This window comes from Mobula hypostoma, chromosome 3, assembly GCF_963921235.1.
Source record: "Mobula hypostoma chromosome 3, sMobHyp1.1, whole genome shotgun sequence".
Classification (NCBI taxonomy): Eukaryota; Metazoa; Chordata; class Chondrichthyes; order Myliobatiformes; family Myliobatidae; genus Mobula; species Mobula hypostoma.
In genome coordinates, this window is record NC_086099.1 from 150,061,201 (window position 1) to 150,075,706 (window position 14,506).

The 14,506-nt window shown below is 35.2% G+C and overlaps 1 protein-coding gene across 1 annotated transcript in view; it reads right to left on the reverse strand.

Annotated features, from left to right (window-relative positions):
- Positions 1 to 489: 489 nt before the first annotated feature.
- The window catches only part of galnt12 (UDP-N-acetyl-alpha-D-galactosamine:polypeptide N-acetylgalactosaminyltransferase 12), a 60,112-nt gene continuing 46,095 nt past the window's right edge, over positions 490 to 14,506 (reverse strand). The window contains exons 8-10 of the mRNA XM_063043848.1: positions 13,149 to 13,262; positions 4,292 to 4,447; positions 490 to 3,882 (exon numbers count right to left, since the gene is read on the reverse strand). Of these exons, the coding sequence (XP_062899918.1) occupies positions 3,742 to 3,882; positions 4,292 to 4,447; positions 13,149 to 13,262 (411 nt within the window). The 3' untranslated portion in view covers positions 490 to 3,741. The remainder of the gene's footprint in view (positions 3,883 to 4,291; positions 4,448 to 13,148; positions 13,263 to 14,506) is intronic.

Here is a 14,506-nt window from a genome sequence, read left to right on the forward strand (position 1 = left end):
CACATTTACACCAGACTTCTGTATACTCCAGATAAGACACATTGATGCAAGGTTTTTAGTGCTATTCTGAATGCTTCTTCTCCACTGACTAGTCATTTTTGGGGATTTCCATTATCAAGAGGCATTTTGCCTCACTGAGGTTTGAGGACATGCTCGAACATTTACCTTGCCCCGCAAATTCACCCTGAGAGAGCACCCAAAATAGACTATCTGCTTTGGGAATTGCTAGAAGCCTTTTCTAAGCAAAACAAGCCCAAGTTCTTTGCCAAACTATTGGTTGCAATTTTTCTGCTGATACTTGGACTACATTACCTTGAGTCTGGCTAGTGTGATTACTACGCCAAGTCTATAGCCTCCTAATGCAAACTTGCCTAGAGTATATTTCAGCTGCGGTTGACAAAGATGGGTTCACCATAGCATATCCATGATTACACATGACCTGATAATTAACAGATGTCACAACTTTGAAAGTTTCACACAATTCCCTGCAACAATTTTATTGCTTTAAGAAACATTCAGGGGACTGTTGTACAAGTTTAATACATTAATTTCCATAAAAAGAACCCAACCAACATACTCAAAAGCATCACAAGGACAGATTCAGGAGTATTGGATTTTGTAAAGTGCAAGCGACACCTTATTGGGGAAAAAAAAAACTCAACAGTACAGTGTTCTTTTGATTCTCACCAACACATGATTTTTCTCACAATTTACTGGAAACCCTTTAAAAAATTACCATTAATTCCATTTTTTCTGAGCAGCATTTTACATTTATTGTTAGCCTGCCAGCAAGCTAGCAAGTGAAAAACAAAAAAATATTATCGCATTGAATTGATGTTACAGCATTTGTGGGCAACTATACAATTCAACCACCAGGCTATGCAGTCACTTAGTTGAGATTCAAGAAAGATGCTGGAGAACAGCAAAAAACTTACAAAAAGATAGATTAGAAAATTAGTTTGTTAATCAAAAACAACCCCCATTATTTGAAAGAGGAAATCCTTTTGCATCTGAGTTCATATCCAAGGTAATTTTTTCTTAAACAGTCATATCTCAAACACTGAGATCAGGTGCAATTCAAAAGCCAACATGGCTGCCAAGCGGCAGCAAGTAATTTGATTTAAAATGACTTCAACTTCACAATCCCTAAAAAAATGCTTGCATAGTCAACACACTGCAGGAACATGAAGATTTAAATACGTTCCCTCAATAAAAATAGTTCTAGACAAAATATTACACATTATGGAAGCCCCAAGAGATCATTGTATTTTTATAAGTTAAAGCCCTTTCATTTCCAGTAATTTGCGGTCTGAAACTATTTAAAATTATATTCCCCATATTCAGGATTCAGTTAGCATCATATCAAATATATAGATCAGGAAATCCATCTAGCTCAGCTCTGCTCTGTAGAATTGCCACAGTTTAGTGACCATGTGTGCATATACAGCACTTGTGAATTTATATAGTTTTTGGCCATTTGTTGTAAAAGAAACTAGACCAAATGCTGCAATAAAGTTAATCACATTTTCCAATTAGAGTGCAAAAATAGAGCTCTTTCAAATCTCATATCAAAATAAAAGACTTCTGTATTCAAATGAGCCATGGTACATTTGTTGTTCATCTGCAGCATATGATATCACAGCTATATTGACTGGAATGAGCCAGCAAAAGAGAATGTAAAAACAATTTAACCCAATGTGAACTTAGCTTCAAACTTAAGTTCAAGTCTTTTGAAGCATTTCAGAAAGAAAAGCTCATCAGGACAAATCATTTGTGTTATCCACAACTTGGAACAGAATCATTTAAAAATATATAATTTGAGTTCGTCATAATCTTGCCAAAATTTTACTCCAGTGTTTTTATACAGTCAATTCCAAGTCAAAGACAAATAGGTACACCAAAATTTAGCAATGTATAGGCAAGCAAGATTTCACTATAATGATTACCTACCTCCCAACTTAACAACCCAAAGAGTTTGAGCAGGGGTTCCTAAACTTTTTTATGCCATGAACCAATACCATTAAACAAAGGGTCCATGGACCCCAAGTTGGGTAAACCCGAGTTAGAGAGACACAACACAGAAACAACCCTTCAGACCATACCAACCAGTATAACAGCATTTACCCTAATCAAACACTAGTCAGTTTTACTCTTCGTAAAAACTACTCCAAAATCTACCTCTCATCTATATACCAGAAGCATTTTACAGTTCCAAACAGGACACTTTTGAGGATGTGGGAGAAAAGTGGAAAACCTAGAAGAAATTAATGCAGTCACAAAGAGAATGTGCAAACTCTACGCAGGATTGAACCCTGGTCCATGGAGCTAAGGCAGCAGCTGAACAAACTATGCCAGAGTCTCAACCTAATTCAGTTTGGGTCCTATATTCCAGAACAGGTTCAAAAAAATATGAAAGAATTGGACAGTTGCCAAGGTCTATGCATGCAGGAGTGCTTGTTTGTTTCAATGGCAGTTCTCTTGCCTTTGAGTCAGATTTCAAGTTCATCCTAGGACAGGACATGAAATCTATGAAATCTACACTAATATTTATGTACTTTTCAGAGAAGGCATTAAATCAAAGCCTCGCATTTCTGTTCAGCTGGAGATCAATGACTCCCAAGGTGCTATTTGTCAACATCCAGGCCAGCTTTAACTTTCCAATTCAGTTTCAACATAAAGAGATTGTGAGATCATCCATCTCTGATACTTGCACTAACCACAAAAACAAAATTGTACCATTGAGTGCAATACAAAACAAAAATGGAAATTTCATTAAGTCTACAAACCCAGACAAAATGCTTCTTTGGACAAAATGTACATCAAGTGCATAACCTCACTTTTTGTTTGTTCACATGAAAGACAAACCATTTCCCACAGTCAGAAATAAAAACAGCCAGCACTATTTGGAAATATTTTTCTCTCCTTGTGTTTCCTATTTATATTCCCAAGATATTTTTAATGCTTTAAGTCAAACTTTTAAATATGTCTTACAAGAACATCCAAAATATGCCACCTCGTTAGCTTAAACCTGTTTGCAGTGTCACTCTTAATAACACACTGGAGTAAAGAGAGGCAAGATTAAAGAACTGAAAGAATTTGAGATCTGCAGAAAAAAATATTATTGTCTAAAGTGCATTGAACAAAGATAAGATCAAAACTGCAGTTACAAGAAAACCACCCAAGTTTCTTACCCTTTCCTTATCTTCACCCTTGGTGAAAGAGAAGGTCTCTGCTCATACTCTACGTGAATTAGGTTGGCAATTTTGTGTCCTTTCTTGTAACTATGATATCGCAGATCACAAGCAGTAACAACAGGAATGAAGTCCAAATTTCACTTCCAATCCTTATTTCATTAAAGCCCTTCAGAGGAGTGACTAAATCTCAGAGGTCCTTCATCATTTAAGTTCAACACAAACACTTGCAGTTAGATTTCTTACCAATTACACAAGTTCGCACTTAAAAATTATCCTTTATAAAGTTAAAGGTCTTTTTTTAATATAAATTTGAGTCATTATTACTAAATATAAAGATTTCAATGAAAAAATTGATACAAAGATGCCATAATATTACAGAAATATTAAAATTCCATACTAAATACTCTAAAGGCAATGTCCAAAAAAATTAAGATCCCATTTTTCCACAAGAAAACTCTGTTACTTTTTGGTCATGGCTGCTTTTTGAACCTATAAAGTCAATGGATTCCTGTTCATCTGGCTACTAATGGATGTAAACATATAGAGATCATTTTCTTTCTTGAAAGAGCCATTTCTGGTAATCACTATCTGAACATGGGTGCAGTAATGGCCCTGGACGATCATTATTGAATGCATTGACTACAGCCTCTATACATTTCTTTGACTGGACGTGGTAGATTGAACCATCCTGAAGATATAAAAACAAAAGATAACCAAGATCAGGAATTAATTTAAATAGTTCAGACAGAATGCTATTTTGCAATCACAGCTTACCCTACAAGTGCTCTAAAGCAATATTTCTGATTTCATGATTACATTTGTTTGGGGTATGGTTTTCTGTTTCTATTGTACAAAACAATATCCTGGATAACAGTTTATGTATGGGACTTGTCTTTTATCAACCACATCTGATACTTACTCAGATTATTTGGCATATTTTATATAGATAACTATTTAATGAAAGTGACAAGTTGGAAAACTAAAAAACAAGGCATGAATAATTACAACTTTGAAGGTATATTATGAATAACATGGAAGCATCTTTAAATTTCTATTTACAAATAAGTAAATTAATCATAATTTAAAATGAGCTTTACCTCCTTAAAAATGAATTGCTGGTTTTCAGGTACAGGCTGCATACTCTCTCGGCAAAGGTACATTGTCAGGTAGTCATTGCCAGCATCCACTGCAATGCAGGCCTCGGGCTGCCGAGTGTTATAACGGATTTCATTACGTGATGAATATTCAAAAAACTAGAATATAAAAAAAAGTGACTTGGCTTCATTTGTGACAACAAAAGGACCACTGTCATAGAACTTGGATGACACTATGAAGGATTGTAAACTTCTTTCAATGATTGCTCGAGGTAGAGGTTCTCCAATAAAATAGTGCATTCCCTACCAATGACTATGACAAGACATTAGAAACCAAAAGAAAAAATGCAAGTGTTCTCATTTTTGCATGTCAGATTAACTGGAAAAGACATTTTAAATAATTATGTAATCAGTGAAAGGAAATGTCACTCAAAGTAAAACAACTGAGTGCCAAGAATCTAATTGATTTTACTGCCATTTGAATTTACCAATAAAACTTTTAACACCAGGACAAATCATGCTGTATTACCATGCAAGCACAAGCAATATAATCTGTGTACCTGCCTGAAATGTCTCAGAATAGTCAAAAACCACAAACTATTTTCTGAAAAATTACTGAACACAATTAGAAGTAAGATTCTGATGCATAAAAGATTTAATTGCAATGGACAAGTAAATAATTTTAACCTGATGCAACCTCTTTTTATGTTGAAAGCAGTCAGATATTCCAGACAAATTGCACCATTTCTTTAAGGCAAAGATGGTAGGAGCAAAATTGGCAAAAGACCTGCATTTCTGTCATTTATATGAGAAGAAATAAATAGCACTCAAGGGAAAAACAAATAGCAAATTACTGACTTGCAAGATGTAATCACAGAACAGCTGGAAAACATTAAAAGGATTGGACAAAGTCAACATGAGTTTATGAAAGGGAAATTAAATTTAACAAATGCACAGGAAGTTTTTTTTAAGGTGTAACAAGCAACATTGATAAGGGACTAGAAAGATAGATAAGGGACAATCAGTGACTTTGATGCATTTGACTTCCAAAAGGTTTTTGAAAATATCACATAAAAAGTTAATATATAAATTAAAGCACGTTAGTCAGTACCAGTGGAAGGAAATGGACAGTTGACGTTTCAGGTAAAGACCCTCAATCTAGACTGAATGATTTTCTGAATTTTACCTGTGTCAATGACAGCACTTGTCCTCCTAAACTGAAATACAGGTTAGCTTCCTCATTTCTTTTTCTTTTTTTTTTTTTTTTTTAGTTATATTAGCAACTTTTCTTTCTTTCTTTTTAAATCTTTTTATTGAGTAAGTATACAAAAAAGGTAAGCCATATAAACATTAATACAATGTTAAAGTATAATAAAATTCCAAAAGATAACAATACCAAAAAGAAAATACTACAAACAATGTAATTTAAGCATAAGAAACCAAGATAACATAATAGTATACTAAATTTTATATATATCAATGGAAAAAAAGAAAAAAACACCCCCAAAAAAAAACCCACCGTGCAACTAACTAAAAGCAAGGCAAAGCAATGGGCTAACTTGAAACCAAACAGAGTTAAACTTAAAATCACGTCCTCAATCCCGACCTCCATTAAAACAGTGAAAAAAAAACAAGAAGGGTAAATATTACATTAAATGAAAATATCGAATAAAAGGTCCCCAAATCTGTTCAAATTTAAATGAAGAATCATAAAGGTTACTTCTAATTTTCTCCAAATTCAAACATAAAATCGTCTGAGAAAACCAAAAAAAGGTAGTTGGAGCATTAAGCTCTTTCCAATGTTGTAAAATACATCTTTTCGCCATTAAAGTAAGAAATGCAATCATTCTACGGGCTGAAGGGGAAAGATTACTAGAAATTTTAGGTAGTCCAAAGACAGCAGTAATAGGGTGAGGAGAGATATCTATATTCAATACCTTAGAAATAATATTGAAAATATCTCTCCAAAAAGTTTCCAAAGTAGGGCAAGACCAAAACATATGAGTTAAAGAGGCTATCTGCCCCGAACATCTATCACAGAAAGGATTAATATGCGAGTAAAAACGCGCTAACTTATCTTTGGACATATGTGCTCTATGAACCACTTTAAATTGAATTAGGGAATGTTTAGCACAAATAGAGGAAGTATTAACTAATTGTAAAATCTGCCCCCAATCATCCACAGAAATGGTAAGCCCCAATTCCTGTTTCCAATCTACCCTAATCTTATCAAATGGAGCTTTCCTAAGTTTCATAATAATATTATAAATCATAGCCGATGCACCTTTCTGACATGGATTAAGGTTAATTATCGAATCTAAAATATATATAGGAGGAAGCATTGGAAAGGAAGAAAGTATAGTACTTAGGAAATTTCTAACTTGTAAATATCTAAAAAAATGTATTCTTGATAAGTTATATTTATTAGATAATTGTTCAAAAGACATAAGGGAACCATCTAAAAATAAATCCAAAAACCGTAAAATACCCTTAGTCTTCCAAGTTTGAAAAGCGCGATCCGTAAAAGAGGGAGGAAAAAATATGTTACCTAAAATAGGAGTCGCTAACCCGAATTGATTAAGATCAAAAAATTTTCTGAATTGAAACCAAATGCGCAAAGCATATTTAACTATCGGGTTAGAGACCTGCTTAAGGCGTTTCGAATCAAAAGGAAGAGAGGAACCTAAAATAGAACCAAGTGTATAACCCTGAACAGATTGTAATTCCAATGCTACCCATTTAGGAATAGATAGTATGTCCCGGTCAAGTAACCAAAATTTCATATGTCGAATATTAATAGCCCAATAATAAAATCTAAAGTTAGGTAATGCTAAACCTCCATCTCTCTTAGCTTTCTGTAAATGTATTTTACCCAGTCTCGGATTCTTATTCTGCCAAATAAATGAAGAAATTTTAGAGTCAACTTTATCAAAAAAAGATTTAGGAACGAAAATTGGTAATGCCTGAAACACATATAAAAATTTTGGCAAAAAAAACATCTTAACTGCATTAATACGACCAATCAAAGTTAAATATAAGGGAAACCATTTAGATGAAAGTTGAGTAATATGGTCTATTAATGGTAAAAAGTTAGTCTTAAATAAATCTTTATGTTTACAAGTAATTTTAATCCCAAGATATGAAAAGTAATTATTAATCAATTTAAATGGAAATTTATAATATAAGGGAAGATGTTTATTAATCGGAAAAAGTTCACTCTTACTAAGATTTAATTTATAACCTGAGAAAAGACCAAATTGTGCTAATAACTCTAAAACAGCAGGAATGGATCTCTCAGGATTAGAAATATATAAAAGTAAATCATCAGCATAGAGTGATAATTTATGGGACTTTAATCCCCGAGTTATCCCAGTAATATTTGAAGATTCTCGAATAGCAATTGCAAGAGGTTCTAATGCAATATCAAATAATAGGGGACTAAGAGGACAGCCTTGTCGAGTACCACGAAAGAGAGGAAAAAAAGGTGAGTTTAAAGAGTTAGTACGAACCGAGGCTACAGGGGAGTGATATAACAGTTTAATCCAGGATATAAATTTCAAGCTAAAATTAAACATTTCAAGCACCTTAAATAAATAAGGCCATTCTACTCTATCAAAAGCTTTCTCGGCATCTAAAGAAATAACACACTCAGGAACATTTTGTGAGGGAGTATAAACGATATTTAACAATGTACGAATATTATAAAAAGAGTAACGACCTTTAATAAAACCCGTTTGGTCTTCCAAAATAATAGAAGGAAGTACTTTTTCTAGTCTATTTGCTAATAACTTAGAAAAAATTTTAGAATCAACATTTAATAAAGATATTGGTCTATAAGATGCACATTGAGCAGGGTCTTTATCCTTCTTTAGTATTAAAGAAATTGATGCTCTATTAAAAGATTCCGGAAGTTTACCAAGTTTCAAAGAAGCCTCAAAAACCTTATAGAGCCAAGGAATCAATAAAGAAGCAAAACATTTATAAAATTCAACGGTAAACCCATCAGGGCCAGGAGCTTTCCCCAGATTCATAGAAAAAATAACATTCTTAATCTCATCCATTGTAATGGAAGTATCTAATAAAGAAGACATATCCTGTGAAATCTGAGGGAAGTCTAACTTATCTAAAAAATCATTCATATATTTAGAATCTCGAGGAGACTCTGATTGATATAAAGAAGAATAAAAATCACAAAAGGTTTGATTAATCCCCACATGATCCAATATCAATCGATCATTTTGGTTATAAATCTGATTGATTTGAGATTTAACATAATTAGATTTCAATTGATTAGCCAGCAGCTTGCCAATTTTATCACTGTGAACATAAAAATCACTTCTTGTTTTCTTTAATTGGTTTACAATCGAGGACGAGAGTAGTAAACTGTGTTCCATTTGAAGTTCAGTTCTTTGTTTGTATAGCTCCTCAGAAGGAGCCATAACATATTTCTTATCAATTTCTTTAATCTTGTCCACAATTGCCATCTCCTCCTGCTTCTGTTTCTTCCTCAAAGCAACGGAATACGAAATAATCTGACCCCGAATATAGGCTTTAAAAGTGTCCCAAAGAGTGTTAACCGAAATATCTTCTGTATGGTTAATTGTAAAAAAAAGCTCAACCTGTTCATTCATAAAATTAACAAAGTCCGAGTCCTGAAGCAACAGCGAATTAAAACGCCATTGTCTATTGTTTGGTATATTGGCCATAATTTTAATAGAAAGCTTAAGTGGAGCATGATCCGAAATGGTTATAGAATCATAATCACATTTAATCACTGAAGGAATGAGACGAGAATCAATGAAAAAATAATCAATTCTTGAATAGGAATGATGAACATGTGAAAAGAAGGAAAAACCTTTTTCCTGAGGATGCAGAAAACGCCAAATGTCCGTCGACCCAGAATCAGAAAGGAAAAAATTAATCAAATTTGCAGATTTATTAGGTAAAGTCCGTAAAGGAGCCGAACGGTCCAAAGCTGGAGATAAACAGGTATTAAGATCTCCGCCCCAAATCAATGAAAACTCGTTCAAATTCGGAAACTGATCAAACAATGATTTATAAAATTCCGGACAATCCATATTAGGAGCATAAACATTAACCAAAACTACTTTTTTATTAAATAGTAAACCACTAACCAATAAAAATCTACCATTCAGATCAGAGATAATATCCTGTTGTATAAAAGTAACTGAGGAATCTATAAAAATAGAGACGCCTCGAATCTTAGCATTGGAGTTCGAATGAAATTGTTGTCCCTTCCAGAATTTGAAAAAACGTAGTCTGTCCCCCCTCCGCACATGGGTCTCTTGTAAAAATAAAATTTGTGCTTTAAGTCTCCGGAACACTTTAAAAACTTTTTTCCTTTTAATAGGATGATTAAGACCATTAGTATTCCAGGAGACAAAATTAATAATAGACTCCATAAATCCTAAAGTCAACCCACAACAAGGAGGATTGACAATAGGCGCGACCCACAAACCCGGAGAGGAAACAGAACATACAAAAGATACCGGGGAAAAGGACGCAACCAGTACTTCAATAATGTATATAGCCCAAAGAGAAACAAACTAAAACGTGAAGCCCCTCCCACCACCCCCCACCCCAAGACCCCAAGGCAAAATCTAAAGCAGACCCGCCAGAAAGAAGCAAGCGCTAAAACTACCCCCATGACTTCCGGTATACGCTCCCTAAAAAAAAGGTATAAATATGAAAAGGATCAGCTAATTGTAAAACAGTAAAAAAATAAGTAAAAAAAAGTTAGCTCAATTAAAATACACACAGAACAGAACAAAAGCCGGAAAATATATATTAAAAAAAAAACCACAATAAACCTCAAACTCATGAATAGACACAGCAACAAAAAAAATAGGATTATTAACATAAAGTGATTATAAAAAGCAAAACAGAATAAAATTTAAAAAAAAACTACAAAATTTAAGGCCGCACAGGAAATACGTAAGATGACAAAAGGGAAGTAACCACCCAGAATCCCCTGGGAAAAGAAAGAAATGACGCAGTTAAAAAGAAAGTTTAGCAGCCATATTAAGAAATCAAAAGTAAACTTTTCTGCCCAAATAGGGCACAGAAAAGTTAAAACCAACCAATTCACAGCCTCCGATCAACGGAGATAATTAAAAAAAGGCAATTAAGATGTTGAAGATGAAAGTTGATCCAGATAACTCTGGGCATCCGATGGAGAATCAAAAAAACGAAGAGCTCCATCTAACATGCGAATCCTTAGACGTGCAGGGTACAGCAGCGCTGGTCTTAAATCCATCTTATAGAATTCCGACATCACGGATCTGTAACGGACCCGTTGGTCCCAGATTGGTTTACTGAAATCTTCCACGAATCGGAACTTAAGATCCGAAAAATCAATGAAACCTTTAGATCGAGCGAATCGAAACAGTCTCTCCTTGTCTTGAAAATAATGAAAACGTAAAATAACATGCCTAGGTCTATCTGACCTAGACGAGTATGATGGGATTCTGTGAACACGATCCAGTAGCGGTGGTTGGTCAGGAAATACAGTAGGGAATGCATCTTTTAAAAGTTGAGAGAAATATTTCATGGGGTTGTTGGCTTCAACAGCTTCCCTCACGCCAATCATTCGTAAATTCTGCCGTCGCATTCTAGATTCCAAGTCAGAGTTTTTAAAAGTCAAAAAGTCAAGTTTCTTCTTCATTACATTAATTGTTTCTTCGATTTTCCCCATCTTAAGCTCACTTTGTTGCGCGAATTTTTGAAGATCAGATATAGCCGACTGATGTTCCGCAATACATGTTTGCATCTTATCAATTAAATCGGCAATTTTCTGGAAATTAGTTGAGATTTCCGTATGAATCAGGTCTTTAACAGAGCCTTTCTGATTCTGGGTCGACGGACATTTGGCGTTTTCTGCATCCTCAGGAAAAAGATTTTTCCTTCTTTTCACATGTTCATCATTCCTATTCAAGAATTGATTATTTTTTCATTGATTCTCGTCTCATTCCTTCAGTGATTAAATGTGATTATGATTCTATAACCATTTCGGATCATGCTCCACTTAAGCTTTCTATTAAAATTATGGCCAATATACCAAACAATAGACAATGGCGTTTTAATTCGCTGTTGCTTCAGGACTCGGACTTTGTTAATTTTATGAATGAACAGATTGAGCTTTTTTTTACAATTAACCATACAGAAGATATTTCGGTTAACACTCTTTGGGACACTTTTAAAGCTTCCTCATTTCTACTTCACTAGCTGACCCATCATCCCCAGATTCAACCTGGCATACCTTCACTACATTGATTCCAAATCAATAAAATTCTTCCTTTGAAACACATGCTTAAACTGTACAGTATTTCAAATGTGGTTTCAATGCCTGTACAATCTCAGCAATATTATTTTTTAAGCAACACACATCAAAGTTGCTGGTGAACGCAGCAGGCCAGGCAGCATCTCTAGGAAGAGGTGCAGTCGACGTTTCAGGCTGAGACCCTTTGTCAGGATTAACTGAAGGAAGAGTTAGTAAGAGATTTGAAAGTGGGAGGGGGAGGGGGAGATCCAAAATGATAGGAGAAGACAGGAGGGGGAGGGATGGAGCCAAGAGCTGGACAGGTGATAGGCAAAGGGGATATGAGAGGATCATGGGACAGGGGGCCCGGGGAGAAAGACAAGGGAGAGGGGGACCCAGAGGTTGGGCAAGGGGTATAGTCAGAGGGACAGAGGGAGAAAAAGGAGAGTGAGAGAAAGAATGTGTGTATAAAAATAAATAACGGATGGGGTACGGGGGGGGAGGTGGGGCAAAGATGGAAGTTAGAGAAGACAATGTTCATGCCATCATTGACATCATTGTTGTTTGCGTTTTAAAATATTATTTTTTATTTTACTTCAACCTCTTTGAAAGAGATCAATATACAACTTGCCTACTTAATTGCAAACTGTAACTGGATTTTAATTCCTGCAATTCATGAAGCAATACACCAAGTTCATTCTTCACCAATATGTATAAGCTTCTCATAATTCAAAAAAAAATCCTATTCTTCCCAAAAGGTACAAATTAACATTTTTCCAACTGCCTTCTAAGCTTCCATCCTCAGACACCAAACCTTGCTCTCTAATTTTATCCAGCTCCATTTCGCTTCCCTATCACCAGATCTGATATCCCCTGTCTGGCTTCCTAGTTAACTAAATGAAAATCTTCATTCTTTGCAGTCCCTTCATGACCCAGCTCTTTGCATCATCCCAGGAATCCACCAAAAAAAAGCTGAGGAAGTTAAATATTTCAAAACTTCCAAGCTATCCAACATTCAGTAGTCCTCACACCTAGTAAATATGAACAGATGATAGGACTCTCAATAACATCACGTCCAAACCACAGAACTTGCACTGGAGGTTTATACACTTGTAATGATAGTACACTCACTTGCCCATCACTGAGGTGTTCCCACAACTAATGATCTCACTTTAAGGACACCATCTCATTATCTCATGTTCTCGTTATTTATTTTTTTTTTCCTATTTGCATTTGCAGTTCGTTGTCTACTGCATTCTGATTGATCTTTCATTGATTCTGTTATAATTACTATTGTATAGATTTGCTGAGTATGCGCATGGAAAAATGAATCTCAGGGTAGTATATGATGACATACATGTAATTTGATCATTTATTTTGAACTTTGAGAGCAGTACAATGCCAATATATTAAACACCAGCAGGACAGCATTAATCACATCCATCCACATATCTAATAAATAAACATGCTATCACATTTAGTAATAGAAAGTACTGGAAAAACTCACTTAACTCAGGCCAGATTTGTGAGAAGAGAAACAGTTAATAATTCAGGTCAAAAACTTTGTCCCAGTTCACATACCTGATTTTGCCCCATTCCATGACATTGGTACAGAATGACTTTTTCTCCTGCAACATTGTGTTCATTTGGTGGATTGTAATCAAAGCAGTACTGAGACATCCCTTTGTTCTTCAGCTGAAGAACACACAATATGGAAATTAGATTATACTGCCATGGACAGAAATCTAAAATTTAGCATCCTACTTTAGAAGCTGAAAAAAAAAATCTTTGTTTTACAATGTTCTTTGTTGATGCTTAATAGCATCTCTGACGTTAGGGACTTGTGATTTTACAATCCAAAGGCAAAAATACTGGGACAGGGCTTCATTAAATTTTAACAGAGATAATTCAACTTTAACCACATAACAATTAAAGCACGGAAACAGGCCATCTCGGCCCTTCTAGTCTGTGCCAAACGCTTACTCTCACCTAGTCCCACCGACCTGTACTCGGCCCATAACCCTCCATTCCTTTCCTGTCCATATATCTATCCAATTTAACTTTAAATGACAATATTGAACCTGCCTCAACCACTTCTGCTGGAAGCTCGTTCCACACAGCTACCATTCTCTGAGTAAAGAAGTTCCCCCTCATGTTACCCATAAACTTTTGCCCTTTAACTCTCAACTCATGTCCTCTTGTTTGAATCTCCCCCACTCTCAATGGAAAAAGCCTATCCATGACAACTCTATCTATCCCCCTCATAATTTTAAATACCTCTATCAAGTCCCCCCTCAACCTTCTACGCTCCAAAGAATAAAGACCCAACTTCTTCAACCTTTCTCTGTAACTTAGGTGATGAAACCCAGGTAACATTCTAGTAAATCTTCTCTGTACTCTCTCTATTTTGTTGACATCTTTCCTATAATTCGGTGACCAAAACTGTACACAATACTCCAAATTTGGCCTCACCAATGCCTTATACAATTTCAACATTACATCCCAACTCCTATACTCAATGCTCTGATTAATAAAGGCCAGCGTACCAAAAGCTTTCTTCTCCACCCTATCCACATGAGATTCCACCTTCAGGGAATTATGCACCATTATTCCTAGATCCCTCTGTTCTACTGCATTCTTCAGTGCCCTACCATTTACCATGCATGTCCTATTTTGATTAGTCCTCCCAAAATGAAGCACCTCACATTTATCAGCATTAAACTCCATCTGCCATCTTTCAGTCCACTCTTCTAACTGGCCTAAATCTTTTTGCAAGCTTTGAAAACCTACTTCATTATCCACAACTCCACCTATCTTAGTATGATCTGCATACTTACTCATCCAATTTACCACCCCATCATCCAGATATTTAATGTATATGACAAACAACATTGGACCCAGTACAGATCCCTGAGGCACACCACTAGTCACTGGCTTCC